General features: G+C 44.9%; 1 protein-coding gene across 2 annotated transcripts in view; it reads left to right on the top strand.

Annotated features, from left to right (window-relative positions):
* The window catches only part of SLC2A11 (solute carrier family 2 member 11), a 593,392-nt gene that overhangs the window by 551,007 nt on the left and 18,591 nt on the right, over positions 1 to 23,794 (top strand). For both annotated transcript variants that reach the window (XM_086942750.1, XM_086942751.1), the window contains one exon: positions 3,633 to 3,820. In XM_086942750.1, coding sequence (XP_086798876.1) covers positions 3,633 to 3,820 — 188 coding nt within the window. The remainder of the gene's footprint in view (positions 1 to 3,632; positions 3,821 to 23,794) is intronic.

Raw genomic sequence — 23,794 nt, forward strand, 5'->3', positions numbered from 1 at the left:
AATGTCTGCTTTTCTATCAAAGTTTTTAAGCATAGGATTAGCACTGTACTATCCACGCCGAGATAGAAATGGAAAAAATCTTTTGCCATTTGTACAGCAAAGTCTTTAAGCATAGGATCAGCACTGTGCTATCAACTCCGAGCTGTAAAATGGCAAAAGCCATTTACCACTCCAGGCACAATATTTCAGCTTTGGATTGGTAAAATACCATCCAAGCCAAGCTGAAATCTGACACGTGTTTTGCTGTCATTACAGCTCTTCAGAGAGGTTTAGCTTTGTCCAGACACAAGGGAGCACCCAGTATAAGTCAAAGCAATTCCCTTGCAGGCATAGAGTGACGCATACATTTTGCAAAATAGAAGTAGAGAACTCTGGGTAGTTCCCAAGTTTAGGTGGAAGGCAGCTCCTGTATAGAGCACCCTCAACACCAGCGATACTCTAAATTTGCTCACCTCAAATGTCTGCTTTTTTATCAAAGTTTTTAAGCATAGGATTAGCACAGTACTATCCACACTGAGATAGAAATGGACAAAGCCTTTTGCCATTTGTACAGCAAAGTCTTTAAGCATTGGATTAGCACAGTGCTTTGCTCGCCGAGCATTAAAATGACAAAAGCCATTTACCACCCCAGGCACAATATTACAGCTTTGGATTGGTAAAATACCATCCAAGCCAACCTGAAATGAATAAAAGCGACCCCTGACACATGTTTGGCTATCATTACAGCTCTTCAGAGAGGCTTAGCTTTGTCCAGACACAAGGGAGCACCCAGTATAAGTCAAAACAATTCCCTTGCAGGCATAGAGTGACACATAAATTATGAAAAAAAAGGAGTGAACTCTGGGTAGTTCCCAGGTTTAGGTAGAAGGCAGCTCCTGTATAGAGCACCCTCAACACCAGCGACACTCTAAATTTGCTCACCTCAAATGTCTGCTTTTCTATCAAAGTTTTTAAGCATGGGATTAGCACAGTACTATCCACGCCGAGATAGAAATGGACGTAAGGCCATATGTATCAACACATTTCCCCATTGACACAGATTGGGCAAAACCCTTTGATACATCTGGCCCAAAGTATTTTGCCATTTGTACAGCAAAGTCTTTAAGCATAGGATTAGCACAGTACTATCCACGCTGAGATAGAAATGAACAAAGTATTTTGCCATTTGTACAGAAAGGGCTTTAAGCATAGGACTAGCACAGTGCTGTTTTTGCCGATATATACTGAAACACACAAAGGTTAAAGTAACATAGTTAAGTGAATTTGTCAATGACACTGTGTGGGACTTCCTGAAGGTAACAGGAGGGGTAGTTTGTAAGATTTCCTATTCCCTCTTCAGTCTGTGCAAGAAAAGGGAAAGTGTTGACCTTCGTAGGGGTAAGATTTACTGTTCCCTCTTCAGTCTATGCAACAGAAGGGAACGTGTTGGCCTTTGGAGGGATTAAATGTACTATTTCCACTCCAGTCTGTGCAACAGTAGGGAAAGTACTTCACTTCAAACACATTACGTATTTGAATACCCTATTAATTTAGAACAAATATAAAACTCTTAATATGGACATTATTAACTAACCAAAAAAATGATATATAAAAAATAAAAAACAATTAAACAATATACATGATAATTAAAAAATGTAATAATTATAAATGTTAAAAATGTATTCATTACTTAACTTCCTACACTACACTCCCACACACTTAGTAGCCCACATTTAAAATATAATTAAAATAAATCAGCATGACACAGTTTATATAATTGATAATAAATTAATTGATTACTAATTATTTGTTAATTGTCACTTAATTAACGTCCTTCCCTATACCCTAACAAACTTAGCAACCCCAACTAAAATATACTAAAATAAATTACAATTATATAATGTACATAATTATCAATTAAATAATTAATGAATAAATAATTGACAATGACTACTGAACTTCCCATCATATATCCCACCCAACCCAACAGCTCACACCTCAATTATAACTAATATATAAAGTTATTACACAGTTTATTAAAATAATAATCAAATAATTAATAATATATTAATTAATTGTTAGTTCATTATTACTTAATTAACTTCAAACTCTGTAACTCTACAAACCCAGCAGCCCACACCTAATGTATACCTAAAGTATATAATTATTACACAAGATACAGAATTAAAAATCAAGAAATAATTAATTAATACTTAATTACCTTCCCACCCTATTGCCCTACAAACCCAGCAGCCCACACCTAATATTTCACTAAAATGATTATGAAACAAATTACATAATTAATAATCAGTTAAATAATTATTAATACATTAATAATTAATTGTTACATAATCGATTTCCCATCCAATACCCTTACAAACCTAGCAACCCGCTACAACACTATAAAATACTATTAGCAATTAAATAAAAAATTGTGAATTGCTTTAAATTACAAACTATTAGCAATAATAACACGTAAAATGTATATATAAACTAAAACATATTAAGATAATTAGTAGATTATATGTTTGCATATATTATTAAAAACGATATTAGCAACAGCGATAATCTTAACAATATTACTTATTTGAAAAAATCGATATTCTCAAGAGCGATTTTTCTGTATCACGATATTTTTGTATTACAATATTTTTTGGTCCGATATTTCTGTATCCTGATATTTAGAACTCGATATTGTGTCCAAATACTGCTTGGCCTTGTCTCTGTTTTCCTTGTTTTTTGGCAATTTCCCCCCTGAATCCTTCAGATTGAATGATTTATCTCATTTCAGCCCTATCCAACATGTAATTTGTTGTACAAGCCATACCAGCCCTTCACAAGTACTAACCTGTTTGGTGGCAATCACATTTCCGGCTTGTGAGCTCCGACTCTATTTTCGTGAGATAGTTTTGACTTCTCTTTAAGGTTAAGCAAGATTTTCGCTGTGTAATAAAAACGTCAGTCATCTGATGATCCTTAGAGCTATTCAGATTGGTTGCAGTATTCCTTTAATAATTATATGTCTTGGACAGTCTTTTAAGGGCATCTAACGGAGGAATTCCTGAATGATACAATGAAATCTTTGTTTGGGACATGAATGCAGTGATGGCTTGAGTAGACATAGATCTTACAGCGCTTTTTGCTCAGATTCTGTAGAGTTAATAAATTATGAACTGTCATTGACCATCAGCCATGTTTTTAGTTTAACAGCATCTAAATGGTGTGAATCCATTCATCAGAGCCTCATAGAGGTCATGTCGAAAACATATTATTCATTGTGTATCCCACATGTCTATTGGAATTCTGTTTTATTGGTGGCATGTTTCCTTCTTGGAAATTCTGCCATAAGGGATACTTTTGTTCATCATTCATGCTGTGATGTTTGTGAAATGTTTTGTAATTGGTGACTTCTTTGGTTGATTATTGCTTAAAGAGTAAAATGCAGTTTTCAGTGGAATGTTTTTCAAAGGTGAAGTAAGCTGCCAGTAGAGTGGTGTGTTGTTTTTGAGGCTGTCATTTATGGATCCATGTTTTGTATATGACATGTGAAGCTAATAAGGTATGGCTCTGCAGCTGATGTATTGTCTTGGATTAGTACTCATCCATTGGTCCCATGGTCTTTTTAAAATTGCAGTTCTCTATTTATCTTGCAGCACTAAAGCGGCTGAGAGGCAACAGCGACCTAAGCAGTGAAATGGAGGAGATGTTGGCGGAACAAGCGGCCATCAAAGGTCAGAAGGCCAAAGGGCTGTGGGATCTGTTCCGGGATCCATCCGTCCGGTGGCAGCTGATCACCGTCATTGTTCTGAGCAGTGCCATGCAGCTATGTGGCAATGATTCGGTGTGTTGGACTGTACCCCATAAACGTGTTATCAAATAACAAAATGACAGCACTAAAAAACAATATTTCGTGAAGAACACTCTATGGTGGAAATTCTGTTTCATTGAAGTAAACCTCCCCCAAACCTCAGTTTTCTTTCTTTTATAAATAATATATTTAGTTCAGACAACCATCTTCCTCGCCCTTCCATGTAAAATGCATGGTAACGGTGTGATAGGTCTAATCTTTGGACGTTCACTGCATATACTAAATAGCTTGTGCATTATGCACCATATCAACATTGTATCACAACATGCCATTACCAGTTCTTCCCTTGACACAGTCAGATCAACAAATCCTGCCCAGCAAACAGTTTATTGACGAAATTCCCCAATTTTAGAATCTGATCTAGGGGCTTCCACTTCTAAAACAAAAAAAGTCTGGTGCACTGATCTTCATGACACATGTATCCTGAGCACCACATCTTCATATTATGAAATGTTATCTCTTGCTTATCAGATATTACCTCACACGCACTCATATTATCTGTATCAAAATATTAACGATCAATCGCCTCATGCTCATAATTCAATCAATATATTTTTAGTTACTTCTGGTCTGAAAACCAGGTCCCTTCCTTACTCATGATCTAAACAAATCGCCGCCTACACATAATAATTTTGCACATAGTCTGATCCCCTGATGTTGTCCTTGCACATGGCCTGAGTAACTCATCTCCAGCCCACCTGACAGCTGGTCTTGAGCATCCTAGATTGAGATCTGTCTTGTTCTTTTTTCATTGCATTGAAGTCCCCAACTAAGTTTAGGTATGTTGTACCATTAGTAGTCAACAGATATTAACAGTGTAAGACTGCCTCACTTTTTGCTGTGTGAAATCATCACAACAAAGAGAGATGAAACTTCTATACTTCAGAAACACAGTTAAAAGTAACTTATTCCCATCCTTCTATATGAACACATTCACTCCAAAAGTAATTTAAAGGGACATTATGGTCCATTACAAAACCTAAAACCCCTGGAATTCACTCAGTTATGGTATGCTACACAAACTATAACTTCCGCCCACACCATGCACCTCTCTTGTCGTCAGATGTGATACTTCCGATAACATCTCAAATGACATAATTGGTGATATCATTGATGATGTCTCACCTGTGATGTCACTGATGTGTTGATATTGATCCATTAAAACCTACTGAACAGATATTCACCGGACATGCATGTTGTGTTGGTGTATGATGATGGCTTGGAAGCCTTACAATGGTGTATGTATGCTAGTGTATGGTAGCATCTTTGTAAAAAAAATTTAGGGTGATTGAGTAGCAGTGGTATGGCAGCTATGTGGCTGTATGACAGTGGGTGCCTGGCTGTTTGACGGTGGGTTTGTGGCTCTCCTGAATTTGGGTGAGGAGTAGTACATTTTTGTATGTGTTTGTAAATTGTGGTGATTGTGTAATGGCTATGTGTCTGTATGATCGTGTGTGTTGGAGCATAAGAGTGGGTGTGTGTTCAGTAACAAGGGGGACCCCAACATTTTTAGAGAACCTGGGATTATAAATCCTGTTGTAAAAATCTGATTTTCACTATAGATAATAAATCATGTAAATATAGAAGAATCTGGTGTAGAAAACGTTTTAACCAGATAATTAGTTATTATATGAAGGTAAATGCTGAAGTAGGCACAACAGTATTATTTTTTACTGCAATTAATTTATTCATAGCATATTTTATATTGCAAAATATTTGAAGTATATCGATCAAGTAGTGTCAAATAAGATCCAGTGCGCACAAATAAGTGGAATAGTGCAGTGACAAGCGTGTAATAAAAAACATGCATCAACCAACAAAATCTCAACGTATGACTCCTTGGATTATTTTTATACAGTTAAAAAAGGAGTCTGTATGTATATAGTCGACAGCGTTTCAACCTCTAAAGATGTGAGGTCATCATCAGGACAAGGTGTGTGAGCACCGAGTATCTGGTAAGTAACTGGGAATTTAGCCCTGCACCTCGGGTCCTCCAGTGGGGAGGACACCTTGAAATTGGCCATAGTGGGCCTGCAGAGGAACACGCGTCCAGCTGGGGCGGGGAGGTGTATAATCCAACTTCGAACCGTAGTAATTTAAGCTTGAATCGTCACAAGGCACAAGTTATTTCTGGGGGTCGCGTAACTAGTTAGTTTTGAGGAGTCTTGTACCTAATTGGAATTAGCCAGATGAATTACTCCACCAACTAAGAACAGGCTTGCACCAACACCCACCAAATCAAGAAAGAACTATCAATCTGTCAATCCTTTTCAGGTCCGGGCCAGGTAATTCCGATAATGAGCGAGACTCCTCTGTTGACTAGTTAACCCCCTCCCCCCCCTCCTGCTGGATGCTGCGTTCCTCTGCAATTAATACATTCAATACAAAATACAATACAAAAGTACCTGTTTTGTGCCTACTTCAACATTTCCCTTGATATATTATCTTATCTGATTAAAATGTTTTTAAGACCAGATTCTTCTTTGCTTGCATGATTTATTATTTATAGTGAACACTGTTTTTTACAATAGAATGGTGGGTGTGCTCGTGTGTAAATGTTGTGTGGATGATTGGCAGTTGAATAGATGTAGATTGGGAATTGAGATGGCATATGATAGTCGCTTTGTGGTCATTTTGGCGGGTGGATAGATTTATCAAGTAGATGTACGTCCATGTGGTGGTAGGTGTGCTGGAGTATAATGGCAAGTATCTGAATTGTTATAGTGGTTGTGCAGACATGATAGTGAGTATGTGGATGTATGATATTAGCTGTGCGGTCATTTGATTGTGTGTGCATGTGCCTACTTTATTGATTGTGTGGGGATATATATTCGTGGCTAGGTAATCCTGATTGTGTGGTCAGATGATGCTGGGTGTGTGTGGTTATGTTGATATATGAGTGCTTTAATGGTGGATGTTAGTGTTTGCTGTTGCTTGTGTGGTGCTATATGATGTTGAATATTTGACTGCGTGATGGTGCATGTGCTCACATATGAATTAGGCTGTTTGGCTGTATGATGGTAGGTGTGTTGACATTAAGATGTTTGTTTCATAGTGACTGTGTGCTTGTATAATGATGGGTATGTGGGATGATGGATGCATGAATATCTGAGATGGTGGTTTGTGAGTGTGTATCTGAAATACCCATAAGATTGAAGCTAGGCCACAACTATTACTTAACTGTAAATATCTTAACACTTTTCTTGATAAACAATTAGCACATATGTGACATTACTAGTGATATCAGTGGCATTGTCATACATGGTGTCATCTGAGATGCCTTCAGTAATTTCCTAAGGAAGGTTATTAAAAATGTCATCAGTGATGACGTAACTAAGGTCGTGAGCAGCGCGTTTGGGGTCTGAGCTGTACTTTGTATAGTGCACTGCATGTATCGTAACTTAATTTAACTGGGGTTTTCCAGTGAATTTCAGTGTCTTTCTAAAGAAGATTTTCATGAGTTACTTTCAGTGTTCCACTAGTGGTTGTGTGGATATATATGATGTGAGTGTGGTATGTGTAGTGGTGAATGGTAGCACCTCTGTCATTCTGCAGCCTGCCCGCTTTTAATAGCTTTGAGCTGTCTGCAGTGGGAGTAGTCTGCAGGGTTGAGCCACAAGCCAGGCTCTATGCACATCGTCGTCCCATCCCTTAATGTGCTAACAGATGGCCAGACGCCATGCAGATTAATTAATCACTGTATTTGTTATTAGTTCATGAACGCCAAAGTTTGTTTTTAAATGCCCCCAGGATGGGCCAGGGCCCAGGGTTCAGCACACCTGCACTTAAATGCAATAATGTGAAGGGGGTGTGTGATCCCCCTTCCATGAGCTGATGTCTGGCCCCAGGCACCCCATCCCCTGGGGCCCGACGCATTGCTGTCCCGCAGACCCCATCCCCGGGACAGAGTGGGTTCAGGGTCCATGCCCAGGGGCGGCTGGTGACATTTGAAAGTGGTGGGGGCGTAAACTAATTTGCATATTGCACCGCAGCGATCGAGCACGGCGAGCGAGCCCGAACCACAATGCATCCATCCATACATCATTCATGCATCCACCCATCCATCCACCCACCCACCCTGCATCCATACATCATTCATTCATGCATCCACCCATCCATCCACCCACCCACCCTGCATCCATACATCATTCATTCATGCATCCACCCATCCATCCATCATGCATCCACCCATCATGCATGCATCCATGCATCCATCCATACATCATTCATTCATCCACCCATCCATCCACCCATCCTGCATCCACACATCATTCATTCATGCACCCACCCATTCATCCATCCACCCATCCATCATGCATCCACCCATCATGCATGCATCCATGCATCCATCCATACATCATTCATGCATCCATCCATCCATCCACCCATCATGCATCCATCCATCATGCATGCATCCATGCATCCATCCATACATCATTCATGCATCCACCCATCCATCCATCCACCCATCCTGCATCCATACATCATTCATTCATGCATCCACCCATCCACCCACCCATCCATCCTGCATCCATCATTCATGCATCCATCCACCCATCATGCATGCATCCATCCATGCACCCATCCACCAAGGAAGCAACTGGCGGCTTGGCATCTTGTCAAGCGGGATTTCGGCCCAGGCACTCGACTGAATCCGTTGTGGTGTCGGTCCAGGACGAACTCAGGGAGGGCTTGGACCAGGGCAAACACCAGGCTCTGGTGCTCCTCGATCTCTCCGCCGCGTTTGATACGGTGGACCACTCCATCTTGCTTTCACGTATCAGAGCGGCGGGAATCAGGGGCTCAGCCCTGGTCTGGCTCTCGTCCTTCCTGCGGGACCGCACCCAGGCGGTCCGGCTGGGGGATTTCACATCAACTCCCCTCAAGATCACCTGTGGTGTTCCCCAGGGTTCCTCTCTTTCCCCTCTTTTGTTCAATCTGTATATCTACCCTCTTATTTTTGCACTCCAGCAGCTGGAGGTCACTGTATATAATTATGCAGATGACCTCCAGCTCGTCTTCAATCTTTCCTCCTCTCCTCACTCTATCTCTAATTTTCAAACTGTTATGATTTTCATCAGGGACTGGATGAGCCACAACCATCTGAAGTTGAACCCGGATAAAACCGAGCTGGTATGGCCGAGATACCCGCCACCCCCTCTCAACACAATCCCCAAAAGGAGGGAAACCGGAAACAGTTCTTGAAGTTTTTGGAAGTGGGATGGAGTGACCATCCCGGCCGTATTTATTAAAACAAAATTAAAACATTAAACGTTTCATGTTATGTACAATTTCATTACCATATTGCGATGTTTGGCTAACCTTAACAGATTCTCTAATACAGAGGTTCTCCTAGCCGAACTAGCATCCTACAAAACATTTCTTGACATATTGAAATTGTACAACCTAACGTTTAAGGGCCAACGGCAAGGTCATAACCGGTGTCAAGATCCCTAACCAGACTTACCCCTCCCACTTGGGCTGGGCGACAGCACGGAGGCGTACCTCAAGTGCAACTATTACCAATTTCCCTTGACTTGACGGGGGCACCTAAAGACTCGACGCCAGTTAAAGGTCGTTCGAATACTCGTGTGAGGTATCTAGAAGGTACCGTAGACCTTATCCCAACCCCACACAACTTACCGCATCTGCCGTCGCAGATGTCACTGGCCCCGGGAAATTCCCCAGGAGGGGGCTGTAACCCCTCCTACAAAGGAAGGGGCCTTGACCGCCTTTCCTTTACTTCCGGCGACCCATCCTTAGAAGGGACCGCCTCCCCATTGAGGGGCCAATGGCCACCTCTCCCGAGCGCTCCCATCCGTGTTGGGTGACGCCCACTCATAGGGATCTACTAATTAGTGCTCACCGATCATGACCTTACCGCCTACCAAAATAAATACGACAGTGTAAATTAACCTACGAATACATTGGCCACTATGACCGAAAGCATGCAATTAAAAATTCAACACTAAACTGAATATCTTTAATGGCAAACATACTCAAAACGACCATTCTTTATTAACTCATCAACATGGCACTACAACCTGTATACGAAAACCGAAGCAAGATTAATCAACTTTATTATACACAACTGGCTGTCTTCAGGGGCTGGTGGGTGGGTCAAAATTGGCTCTTCGTTCTGTCCCGAGCTCACGTGCAGCGAGGAGGTGCAGCTTCAGAGCACAAGAACAAGAGGATGTCTTCTGGTCTTGCGTCCCTTTTTATCCGTCTTCAGGGCGGGCGTATACCCGCCCCTGCCTGCCCCGAGGGCGTGGCTGGCTGCGTCGGTGTCTAGGCCAGCCCACTCTAGGGCGGGAACGAGCGCGCCCCAGCTACGCCGCTTCGGGCATACCAGCTGAGACGCGCCTCCCACCCAAAAATGGCTTCCCGGGGGGATCGAGGCACTCGGCCATACGTTCGGGGGGACCGAGTTGGTCGCCCCTTTCCATATGGCCGAGATACCCGCCACCCCCTCTCAACACAATCCCCAAAAGGAGGGAAACCGGAAACAGTTCTTGAAGTTTTTGGAAGTGGGATGGAGTGACCATCCCGGCCGTATTTATTAAAACAAAATTAAAACATTAAACGTTTCATGTTATGTACAATTTCATTACCATATTGCGATGTTTGGCTAACCTTAACAGATTCTCTAATACAGAGGTTCTCCTAGCCGAACTAGCATCCTACAAAACATTTCTTGACATATTGAAATTGTACAACCTAACGTTTAAGGGCCAACGGCAAGGTCATAACCGGTGTCAAGATCCCTAACCAGACTTACCCCTCCCACTTGGGCTGGGCGACAGCACGGAGGCGTACCTCAAGTGCAACTATTACCAATTTCCCTTGACTTGACGGGGGCACCTAAAGACTCGACGCCAGTTAAAGGTCGTTCGAATACTCGTGTGAGGTATCTAGAAGGTACCGTAGACCTTATCCCAACCCCACACAACTTACCGCATCTGCCGTCGCAGATGTCACTGGCCCCGGGAAATTCCCCAGGAGGGGGCTGTAACCCCTCCTACAAAGGAAGGGGCCTTGACCGCCTTTCCTTTACTTCCGGCGGCCCATCCTTAGAAGGGACCGCCTCCCCATTGAGGGGCCAATGGCCACCTCTCCCGAGCGCTCCCATCCGTGTTGGGTGACGCCCACTCATAGGGATCTACTAATTAGTGCTCACCGATCATGACCTTACCGCCACAGGCCAGGATAGTTGACCGGCTATCCGGGCCCCCCACAAAACTCCTAGCTAAAGGTCATGTTCCAACGTTTTTAACCATGCTAAGAAGTCTCCTATGAGTAACTCATTTCCCACCCGAGACAAATGCACACCATCCCTTAGATACATACTGTCATCATTAATACAACCGTGCGAGATAGAATGCAATGTCCTGGAACGAAACAACCTACTCATTTTGTTATTAAGTTTCCTAACAGAATGGTTCAAAGCAGGGATCGAAACAGCCCCCCGCCACACTTTTCGTGGGATCATATGAGACCACGCAATTAAGCACCCCGGAACTTTCCTCGCCAACCAACTTACAGTGGAAAGCATTGCCTCCAGGAGAAGTCGTCTACCGGTGGTGACCAAATCATTGGCCCCTAAATGTACTATGACTATAGACGGCGGTGACCTCGTCCGCCCTAACAAACCCTCAAAGAATGCCTGAAACTGGTCAATACAGAGACCGCCCCTTCCGTAGAAGGACATTCTGTACCCGTATTCCCCAGCTACGTGAATCGTGTCACCTGCTTCGAATACGTCAGCGGCACGCCTCACGTATGAGTGGCCCACGACCCACACCTCCTTTCTCACAGCCGGTGATGTCTGACCGCTGGCCTGGTGTTGGGTCGACTGCATAGTCCGCCCCGCCTCGAAGGCTTGCGTAACTGAAAACCAAACAAAAGACAAGAAGCGTGAGTACATTATTACAGCTTCACAACATGTGCAACCGCACATACCTCTTATAACAATTGGAGGACCAACGCCCCACTCGTTTTACTTGTTCCACATTAAGACCCCTGGCTGTAGCTTCAGTGGCAGCCCCTATCCGAAAGGAATGGGTCCCAAACTCACCCGGTTCCAAGCCCGCTGCGGTAATTGACATCGCGAGCACCCGCTGAAACTGAAACTTCGTCAGTGGGGTGGCGTCCGCGTGTCTCAACAATGTCCCCCCCCATGATGCCACCCTTCGTGCTAGGTAATCTTCTAAACACTTCACCGGACACATGGAAGACCCTGAAATCCTGCGAATGACTATGCAGTCTCCCACCCCACCTTGATCGGTCTTTGACTTGACAAAGGATACAGTCATCGTCTCACCCCTGATCCGAACGTGTTCCCGGCACAAACCCCCCACCACATCCCGCTTGTTCCTTGCTACCAGCTCACTTATCCTCATTGCCCCGTGAAATGCAAGCGTAAAAGCAGCTCGGAACAAACAGGCCTCGAACTGAGACGAGCATGTGGCGGGGAGTGTGGCCAGCAACTGGGACAACCTATCCAGACCTATCGGGCGCCTCTCATCCACTTTGCGACCCTCAAGGCGTTGCCACCCACGCAGCGCTTTCTGTACCACAAAAGACGCTGTCGGGTCCTGGATATTATGAGCCCTGGCAACAAAGGAAATGGCAGCACGATGCCTCTGGGCTGTAGCCACCGACTTCCCAGCCTTACGCAAGGACATCAGAAAATGTACTACCCAATCCTCATGCCCCCAAAGCCCCCCTCTCTCAGTCCCCAAAAAGGCTAAATAAGCCCGAAACGCCCCTTCGTATGCCTTCCTCGTCCTTGGTGCTAGACTCTCTCCCACGAGGTAACGAAGTTCGGGGCACCGAGAGACCAGAGAGCTTCGGGAAAGGGTGCTGGCTCTGGGTCCGCTGAGGGAAGGAAACCCGAGAAAGCCTGCATTTGAAAACGAGACAGTGCATCAGCAGCCTGATTCATCACCCCTGGGACATGTTTTGCTCTGAATACCACGTTCAGTTGCATACACAGTAAGACAATTTCTTTAAGCAGCCTTAAAATCATTTTACAACGTGCTGCCTGACTATTGATGCATTCTACAACGGTCATATTGTCAGACCAAAATATGACAGAGTGATTTTTGAATCCATCGGGCCAGGTTCTGAGGGCCACCAAAATGGGAAACAGTTCAAGGAAAGCAATATTACTCGTCAGCCCCTCTTCATGCCACCATGTTGGCCACCTTTGTGCCGACCATTTTGTGCCGAAGATGGCGCCGAAACCCATGCTTCCCGCTGAATCCGTCCATAGACCAAGCTCTTCAGAGGACAAGGCCGGTTTGTTCCAGACGACTCGACCATTGAAATCCGCCAAAAATGCTAACCAAATACGCATGTCTTGGCGGACCTCGGCCGATAATCTCGTGCGATGATGACCCTCTTTTAGGCCGACCATCGCCTGGGCAATTGAACGGGAGAAGGGGCGGGCCATCGGGATCACCCTTAGGGCAAAATTCAACTTCCCCACCAATTGCTGCAATTGATGCAGCGTAACTTTAGATGCAATAATACACGTTTGCAGGGCTGCCCTGAATTTCGACACTTTGGCAGCTGGTAAACGAAAACAACCCTCACTAGAGTCCAACTCGATCCCGAGAAACTCGAGGCAAGTCGTGGGACCCACAGTTTTACCTGGTGCCAATGGCACGCCAAATTGATTCATTAAAACACAAAATTCAGTCAAGGCCCGGGCACATTCATCATCCCCAGCGGCCCCAAGGAACAGAAAGTCATCGAGGTAATGCATCACATTTCCAAAACCCGTTTTCTTCGTGTAAACCCATTGTAGAAAACTACTGAATTTCTCGAAATATGCACAAGATATAGAGCACCCCATCGGCATACACCTATCCATGTAATACGAACCTTGAAACATGAATCCCAAAAGACGTTGGTCTTCCGGGTATACCGGGAGCAAACGGAACGCTGACTCGATATCTGATTTCGCCATCAGCGCCCCGGGCCCCAGGCGATTCAAAATGGCTACGGCCTCATCGAATGATGCGTACCGCACCGAACACATCTCTGGATCAATTGCGTCGTTTACAGAAAGGCCATGAGGCGCTGATAAATTGTGAATCAATCGAAACTCACCTGGGTCCTTCTTAGGGACCACCCCTAAAGGAGAACAAACAAAATTCTGTACCGGGGGAACACTAAACGGGCCGGCAACCCGACCTCGGCTAACCTCTTTCCGGATCTTATCCTGTACTACATTCGTATGCTGTAAGACAGAAAGTTGGTTTTTGCACGTCCCGACACCCTGAAAGTCCCCCACCGGGATGCGGAAACCATATGAAAAACCGTTTCGCAGCACCCCAGCAGAAGTACGATCCGGGTATTCGCTGAGCCAAGGAATCATCGCCAAGGTATCAATCGGGGTTGGTAAGGGCGCCCCTCGGACTACATTAGACCTGTTTGGCGCCTCCTCTACCCCCATTTTCACCCGTTTTGGCTCTGCACGAGGACTCAGGATGGGGGGCCCCGCAACCACTACATTCGTGCTTGAATTTACAGGATCCCGGGGGCCTAGTACATTTACCTTTGTTGAAATTGAAACAGAAACCCCTCTTCCCTGTGTTGCCAGCGGGTCTCGGATAATCGTCGGTACCCGCACCCGACCGAAAGGGCGTTCCCCCATATTGGCGGGAGGACTCACCCACAGTACTCCCCACCAACGGTATTTTCAACATCCCGGACTCTTTCATTTTATCCCATGTCAGAGAATCATAACAGTCCCAGGTTAAACTTTTGTTATGCTCCATTGCTTTCCTGAACAGGTTGTCATAACAGAACCATTGGTTACCTTGGTGCGATATCGAGTACCCCATAATTCGTGACTGATATACTGGAAACTCAGGGAGCAATTCAGGCCTACGTTCCCCTAAGATTGACGTAAAAATTCCCCATGCATTGCCCCAATTGCCAATATTCTCATTCACTTTAAAGGCGGCCATTTTTGCGCGCCAAACACTTGGATGCATCAGATCCTTCTGACTCTTAACAGTTTCAACTTCATAATGATCAACAAGCAAGGAGAAAATGTTTACGTATTCCCCAGCCCAAATCTTTTCCTTTATAGCCAAAGGAACATGTTGCCCCAATTTTTCTCTACGAGAGGGTGTTGACTCATCCCTCGCGATCGGCAATGGCCGCTTACCTGCACCGGACGCTGCTTCCGTCCCTCGTGGCTTGTCTATCGCCGCATCCGGCGCGGGCACCTTGGCTGCATCCCGTTTCTCGCGCAACTGCTTTATGAGTGCTTGCGCTTCGGCAGCCATGGCGCCCCCATTACTGTCCCCCAACCATGCTGCTAACTGTGCCGCCAACTCGGGAGGCATATCCTCGGCAGATGTCGGGGTGACTACGACGGGGATCGGATTCCCTTCCTTCGGTACCGGGGCCGGTACCGGAACTGGCGCCTCGAGCGGGGAACAGGGAACCGGGACGTCTCCCCCGACCGGCCCCCTTCTCGGCTTCTTTGGCCTCCCTCCGGCCGGTGGACGCCCGGATCCCTCTTCCCCGTCTCGCTCCGCCAACTGCCTCTTTATTTCGGACATGTCCTTCATAAGGGCCCGAACCATTTGGTCAGTTGACATTCCCTTCGCGCCTTTCTTGGGCATCTCTCAGACGAAGTATCTAGAAGACAAAAAGAAAGATTAAAACGCTCAAAATTGGCTCTTCGTTCTGTCCCGAGCTCACGTGCAGCGAGGAGGTGCAGCTTCAGAGCACAAGAACAAGAGGATGTCTTCTGGTCTTGCGTCCCTTTTTATCCGTCTTCAGGGCGGGCGTATACCCGCCCCTGCCTGCCCCGAGGGCGTGGCTGGCTGCGTCGGTGTCTAGGCCAGCCCACTCTAGGGCGGGAACGAGCGCGCCTCAGCTACGCCGCTTCGGGCATACCAGCTGAGACGCGCCTCCCGCCCAAAAATGGCTTCCCGGGGGGATCGAGGCACTCGGCCATACGTTCGGGGGGACCGAGTTGGTCGCCCCTTTCCATTCTCACGGGTGGCTCCTCCAGTCCCTGGACCTCCTCTTTTTGGCCCTATTCCTTTGGTCCCCCTCCCACTCCCTCCCCTACAGTCAAGACCCTAGGCATAAGAATGAATAACCTCCTCACCCTTCACTCACAAGTTAGTTCTGTCGTTTCTTCCTGCTTTTTCACTCTCCGCACTATCCGCACCGTTTCTCGTTTCTTTTCCCCTCCGGCTCTAAAATTAATCATGTCTGCCCTTGTGATCTCCCGGCTGGACTATGCCAATGCCCTTTACAACGGCATCCCGGCCTACAGTCTAAGGAAACTCCAGCTAGTGCAAAATCAGGCGGCTCGGCTAGTGTTCGGCCTTTCCCGCTCTCATCACTCCACGCCACTTCTAAAGGCCCTACACTGGCTGCCTGTTCGGCAACGCTCTCTTTTTAAGATAGGCTGCATGGTCTTCCAGTCACGCCAGGGAACTGCCCCTGCTTTCATCTCCTCCCTGTTAAAGGAATATGTCCCCACTAGGGAGCTCCGGTCCTCGTCCCAAGCTCTCCTACAGGTACCCCGTTTTAAGAGAAAAAAATGGGGTGGGTCCAAATTTTCATTTCTGGCACCTACCTTTTGGAACTCCCTCCCTGCCCATCTACGATTGGCCAAAGATTACTCTCTCTTTCGCAAGGGCCTGAAGACCTTTCTGTTCAGCCAAGCCTTCCCACAGTGAATCCACTTCTGAATCCATTTCTTTTTATCTCTCTGCTTCTGCCTTCCATGTTCCTGAAGCGCCAAGAAACCGTTCGGTGTACGCCGCGCTATAGAAATATTTTAAATTCAAATTTAAATTCAAATTCAATCATTAACCCCTTCGAAGCTAATGACGAGCTGGGCTCGTCATGGCGCTTACCTGCCGTGCGCGGATGACAAGGCCAGCTCGTCATGAAATAAAGTAAAACAACAATTCCCAGCACAGGAGTGGAAAACGCCTAGCAGCCATGGGGTTAATGCACCCACCCTGCATCCATCCATCATTCATGTATTTTTATGACCATATAAAAATAAATTATGGACTCTAACAAGCCTTTAGGATCGATGTTGAAGGATGTGCCAGTTTACATATTACATCACCCCTACCTTTTTATGCTGGAAACCTTCTACCGCCCATGTATTTGCCATCCTGTAAGCCCTAGGTATGTACTATACAAATTCACATACAAACATACACCAACATGCATGCAATAATAAATGCATATATATCATGCTATTCCGCCTCTACAGTTTGTTAACATTTCGAAATTTTAAAGAAAAAGAGAGATTGAGACGGAAAGAGTGTCAGGAAGAAGCTGAGGCATAGTCAGAGAGAGAGTAGCAAGCAGGTTCAGAGCGGCGTGGAGCAGTAACGGGGCGGGGGGAGACAGGTGGCAGAGGGGAAGAGCAGGACGGAGCTTTAAAAACAGAATAATAAAGACGAGTGAGAAAAAAGCTAAGAAATAAGGGAGATGTGTTGAACTGAGAGGGTAACAAATATGAGACGAGACGACTGGAGTAATGCACTAAAAACACACACTCTTACCTTGCTGCCGGTCCCGGTCCGCGCCATCTCTGGGCTCTGCTCCCCACACGTCACAGGCTCACAGCGCCCCTGGCCAATCCTGGCGCCAGGGGCACAGGTACCCTCTCGCCCGCAGCACGCCCATTAGGGCTTCTGATGCGCATGCGCAACGCCGCAAAAACACAAGTGCGCATGCGTGGGCACGGGTAAAAATTTCACCCTCCGTCCCCACGCATGCGTACTTGTGTTGCCGCCTGTACGATCTCAGTGAATCAACATGACGCCCGCCCGGCGGTCTGACTTCATGTTGATTCATTGACATGATTGTCATGAGGGAGCTGCGTGCAACATTGGGCAGGGGGGCTACGCCCCAATGGACGAACCGCGCCTGTCCCTGCCGGTCCTTCTAGCGGACAAGGAAGCAGGGCTTTCACCTACCGGCGGGAGACTGCTCTCTGCCATAATGCCCTTTGTCTGCTATTTTTCATATTTTGTCCTGCTTTGTGATGTCCACCCTGGGCAGTAGCACCCGTACCATGTCACAAAAGTGTTCTGGGTGTGTACAGGGAGAGCGCAGCCACCCAGAAATCATTTTTTAAAGTAAGTTATGTTTCGGGCCCTGGGAAACGTTGATGGTGTTTCTAAGCATTCCCAGAATTGGAGCTTTTGCTCTTCAGTGTAGGGTTTCGGGGATCTCTTTTTATTAGCCTTATGGCTGCATTATGTGGCCTGAGGAGTATAAAGGAAACATACGTTCCTTATTGTTGACTAAGCCAATAGGCTTGCCTTCATATATTGAAGTGGTGACACCTCGACATAGCCATTAAGCTTGTGTTGTATAACATGGTCACTGTGCAGCAAAACCAATAGGCTCACCTTATATTTAATGATGTTATGACCTCTTGACAAAGCCAGTAGTCTTGCATTGTATAGTGATGTTATCACCCTTTGACAAAGCTAACAGGCTTGTCTCTTATATTGATGTCGTCACCCTTTGACAAAGCCAATAACTTGCCTTCATATAAGGATGTGGTGACCCCTTGACAAACCTAGTTGTCTTGTCTTCTATATGTGATCACCCTTTGACAAAGCCAATAGGCTTAACTTCAAATAATGATGTTGTGACGCCTTGACAACGCCAGTCGCCTTGCCTTCTATATTAGTGTGGGAAAAAGAAGGAGGCTTTGCCCATATAACCCCATATAACCTAGGCTTAAACAGTCAACACATGATAAAGTGATATAGAATGGGGCTCAATTACGTCCAAAATATTCATCACAATGGGACATTTATTTCTCATTGGAAACCTGATTTAATTAAGCACATTACTGTACACAATAAAAAAAATATTATATTACCCATCACTGATTACATCTAGAGTACCCCACAAAGCTAAATACAAATATATATACAATTTTACACGGGTAAACCCTTCACACACACCCCACACTCCCCTCCTGCACTGAGGAATAGATAAATAAATTATTGGAAAATGTGTCACTATTAAGTGGCGAGAAGGGAGTGATACCAAGCACTTATCTAGATAAAATAGAAAGGTTGAGGAACTTAAATGAAGAATATACGCACACGGTTACATGCCCAAGTGTTACCTGAGCACCAGAAAAATAACACCAGACCATTAGGTTTGCAGGTCAAAAATATCCCTGTCAGTTTTATTAATGACATTATTATTCAAATTCACTCAAAAAGCAAATGTTAAAGTGACTTTATTTGTTAGGTCTCATAATAATATCTTACTTTATGTTACACGTCTAAAGTGATGTTTTAGCTAGGTGAAAATGTCTGTTAAAAATACCATTTTAAACTGGGAAAGCAAACACTGAAATCTACTAACTAAAACACGTGCCCCAGCCATGCACTGCTTATGACCTCCCATATTACATCACCCATGACATGTTAAACAACATCATTGATGACATCTCAAATTATATGATTGATGACAACACGGATGTGTTTCACCGATAGGAGAGAGGGGATACATAATAGGTAATTTGTAATATGGCCTTTTATTCCCTTTTAGGGATTTTACATGTTCGTCCTAAATTCGTTGGGAATGCCCAGTCATGGGACCCTTGCTCACTTCTGCCTGATGAGGGGTGTTATCCCGAAACCGGTCCCAGGATGCTTGTTCCCAGTCCAGGGAAGACTTGACTTGCCAGTTGGGCTTGAGTGTTCCCATGAGTAACAGGGTCAAGACTGATTTGGTTATGACTGGTTCTGAACCTGGGTGTTGAAGTGAGCAAAAGATTGAGGATGGATTCAACCCAGATCTAATAGTGACCGGGAGTGAGTGTCTGAAAAGTTTCAGCGCTCCGTCCATCATCTTATTGTGTTTGCTTAGTTCACTAAACTATAACAGGCATGTTTCTTTGGTTTTTGGGTTTCATATTTCCTTTGAACAACTAACTATAATGTCACTTTAACCTTTTTTGCAGTGAACATACATAAACATGTGTGTGTGTCTGTGTTTATATATATATATGTATTTGTAAATTAGGTTTCTGGTTCGCAAAGTTATGCACCCTGTCCAAGCAGTCCTAGTCAGGGTAAGCCAGATACACACCATGAATTAACCTGTGGTGCTCACTCTCTGGTAGCTTGGAGCAGAGCAGACAGCTTAACTTAAGAAGCAATGTGTTAAGTATTTGTGCAATACAACAGACAGTAAAACAGTGAAGACACCACAAAAAGACTCCACACTTATTTTAAAAAATAGATTATGCATTTACCAATAAAACAAGACCAAAGCGTAAAAAATGCAATAAGTAGAAGTTGAGAAATGTATTTTTAAAGATTAATGCACAAATAGCTTTGAAGCAAATGGCACTTAAAGTATTATTTGTTCGCACTGGACCAAGACAAAGTCAAGAGTTCAGGCTGACCGTGGTGGAGCACGTGCCAGATACAGAACCATTCAGGAGCTGCTGAGCAAAGTAACCTAATCTGATCACAAAACGAGATGTTTTGATTTTCCTCAACTAAAGATGTTGATGCGTTGGTTCCCAAGATGAAGCTCCGATTTTGAGATGTGTTGGTTCCGAAGCTGATGTACCTGGTTTCTCCATGAAAATGACGGGCTGTGCAGATTGTCCTTCAGCAGTGATGGCGATTCAGTGGTTCAAATGCTGCTGTTCCGATGGCGATGCGCTAGTTCCAGGAGCAATGCACCGGTTCTGTGCCTGTAACCGCTGCAATGCGTTGGTTCTGCTCGTCACAGCAGAAGATACATTGGTTCCACTGGAACAAACACCTGGGTTCTCTTCCAATGAACCAGGCACAGGAGCAGGGTTAAAGGCTTTGATGTCCCTTAGTCTTTGAGGAACAGGAGGCACGTCAGCTAGCACTTGAAGTCACTCTGGGTCAGGTGATGTGGGTCTAGTTATAGGAAGCAGTAGGCAGCATTGAACACAGCAAAGCAGCAGACTTCCAGAGCAGCAGTCCACAGTGTAGCTGCCTTCAGCACATTGGTTTCAGGTCTAGAAGTAGACTGAATTGGTAGGGTCAGAGGTCCATTACTTATACCCAGTTGTGCCTTTGAAGTGGGAGTGACTTCACAGTAGGGTCTTTGAAGTGCACAGAGGTCCTTTCTTCCTGTCCTGGCTACAGACTCACTAAGTAATGAAGCCCCTTGTGTGTGGGCAGAGCCCAGCCTTTTCAGGTGTAAGTGCCCCTTCCTCCCAGGAGAATTCATGTATTCACCTCCAGCCTTCCTTTGTGTGGGACTGTCTAGAGAGAATACACAAAATTAACTGTCACCCAGTCCAGCCAGTGATCAGAGACAGGCAGTGGACACCAAATGCCTAAGAGCAGGAAAATGTCCAACTTCTAAAAATGCAATTTTCAGAATGGTAACTTCAAATCCAGCTTTGCCATTAAAGAGGATTTGTCATTACCATTTCAGAGGTACAAACATCACAACTCTACCTTCTCTCAATTAGGTTTTACAGCATATTAAATGTAATAAATAATACCCAATGTTAACCAATGAGAGTGGTAGGCCTCACAATAGCGAAAAAAACTAGTTTGGAAGTTTTTCTCTACAAGGACATGCAGCACTTAAAAGTACATTGCACAGCATCCTGACCTATGGGGTATCTAGGGCCAACCTCAGGGGTGACATATCTATACTACTATTATAAAGAGAGAGCTGAAACGTTTGAGGGTAAGCTCAAGAAGTCCAGCACCAATCACAACACCCAATACAGCATTGTAAAGGGGAGTTGCAGCAAATGGACATAGGCTATACAGCTGTCCACCATATACATTAGAAAGGTCATAGAACCTTAGGGGTAAAGTAGTCCCTTGTGGGCGTGGGCGTGTCAAAGTACACTTTACATTAGTCCTTTGTGGGCGTACAGCGTTGTCAGAGGGGTGTGGCACAAATAAAAAGTTGGCATGGGCATGTCAAAGTACACTTCACATTAGGCCTTGTGGGTGTGCAGCGTTGTCAAAGGAGCGTGGCCCAAATTAAAAAAAAATGGCCGCACATTTCAGTAGTGCGGCTTTCACAAGCAATGTGCGGGCCCCATTCACGCTCCACCTTGGCGTTGTGCTGAGTTCTGACACGGCCGTCTCCAAACACCAAGGTGCGCCGCATTCACAGTCATTGCCATTCAGGCGGCATTACTGATATATAGTGCAGCGCAATATTTGCAACAAAAACAAAGCTTGACTCCTTTGTGGGCATCAGCGTTGTCAGAGGGGGCTGGACAAAAAAAAAAGAAGGGGCGCGGTTTTCACAAGCAATGTGTGCGCCCATTCATGCTCCACCTTGGCATTCTGCTGAATTCTGACCCTGCGTCTCCAAACACCAAGGTGCGGCGCATTCACGGCCCTTGCCATTCAGGCAGCATTACTGATATAGAGTGCGGTGCCAATTTGCAAACAAAACAAACCTTCACTCCTTTCTGGGCGTCAGCTTTGTCAGAGGGGGCTGGACAAAAAAAAAAAAAAAAGGGCCGCAGCTTTCACAAGCGCGCCATTTACGCTCCAATGGCTCCGACGAACACTCAAGCGAGGCAGCGTACCACACGATAAAAGCCACTTCACAATTGAAAGTTAATCCTGGGCTCAGGCGGGGCCTGAAAAGCACTCAAACTACCAGCGTGAATCACACACGTACAGCCCTCATAAGCACGGTGTCACGCAGGGCACTGTCAGCGTACACACATTAACGTCAAACACAACGCGCTTGGGGATTACATAACCAAGCCACTCCACAACACACACAAATGTTAAGGCTGACGACGCACAGATAGCGAAGGATCTTCAAATAGAGTACAGCTAAGGAGGCACATGTCTATCTTGACAGTTATTTGTGTCTGAGGGCCAGATTAACCATTTTTTCCAATCAGGGTTAGTTCTGTTCTGCTTAAAAATATAGTTTACGTCTACCTCACCATCTTTAGTGGTATTGCTATCAGGTGTGGGCTTAGGTATGGACGGTTTGTTAAAATCTTTTATCTTAGCCAGGCCAAGACAAGATGTCTGTTGAACAGTTTCATTCAAAAACATTATTTGTTCTGGGATTATGCAGGCTCTAAATAAGGCTTCTAAACCTTGCACCTGCCAGTCTTTTGTGCCTCAGACAGTTTTTGACTCAATGTTGTCTTTCCAAAAGTCAAAACCTAATGTGGACAATTCAGCATAAAGGGATGCAGAATAAATGTGCTTAGTATTCGTCAACATACTTCTCATTCCTGTCTTATTAACATTTTTAAAGTAAAATATTTCTGGATTTATGACATTAAAGCCTGAGAAGTATGGACATTTTTTTCATAAAATGTTTTAGAGCTACTCTTTCGTGGCGTTGGACAATGTTCCCATTGATTATAAGTTAAAACATTTCTAGGGTTTGCAGATTTGTGCAAACAATGATGACCAGAATTACTAAAACAATAAATTTGCAAAAGTAGGAGGCCAGCGGGGAAAACGTTTGGGGAAAGACCACCCTAAGGATGTCAGGTCTAACAATATATATATAGCATGAAGACAATACATGCAGAAATACAATTAGAAGAACTTAGGTATAGTCTGATTACCAGATCTCTGTATTACCCAGTTATATTAGAATATCTCTAATGTGAGCCTGGTGTGAACACCTGATCTCCTGCTGTTCACTTACATACTACCAGATCTGCTCTTTACATAGTCTGCTCACCAGACTTCCCTGCTTGCACACTGTAATTTGCAGATCTCTTCCTTAGTCTAAACAACAGAACTTTATGTTATGGTATTTTATGTTAAACCGACTTGTATTGCGCAACAGCTGCCTCGGCAACGAGGCGTCCCGGCACTTACTACAGGCAGACCCAAACACTAGAGCCTAAACTGCAGGGAAAAGATGAGTTTTTATAGCCTTCCTAAACGTCAAATAATT

The sequence above is a fragment of the Lissotriton vulgaris genome, chromosome 11 (assembly GCF_964263255.1).
Source record: "Lissotriton vulgaris chromosome 11, aLisVul1.2, whole genome shotgun sequence".
NCBI lineage: Eukaryota > Metazoa > Chordata > Amphibia > Caudata > Salamandridae > Lissotriton > Lissotriton vulgaris.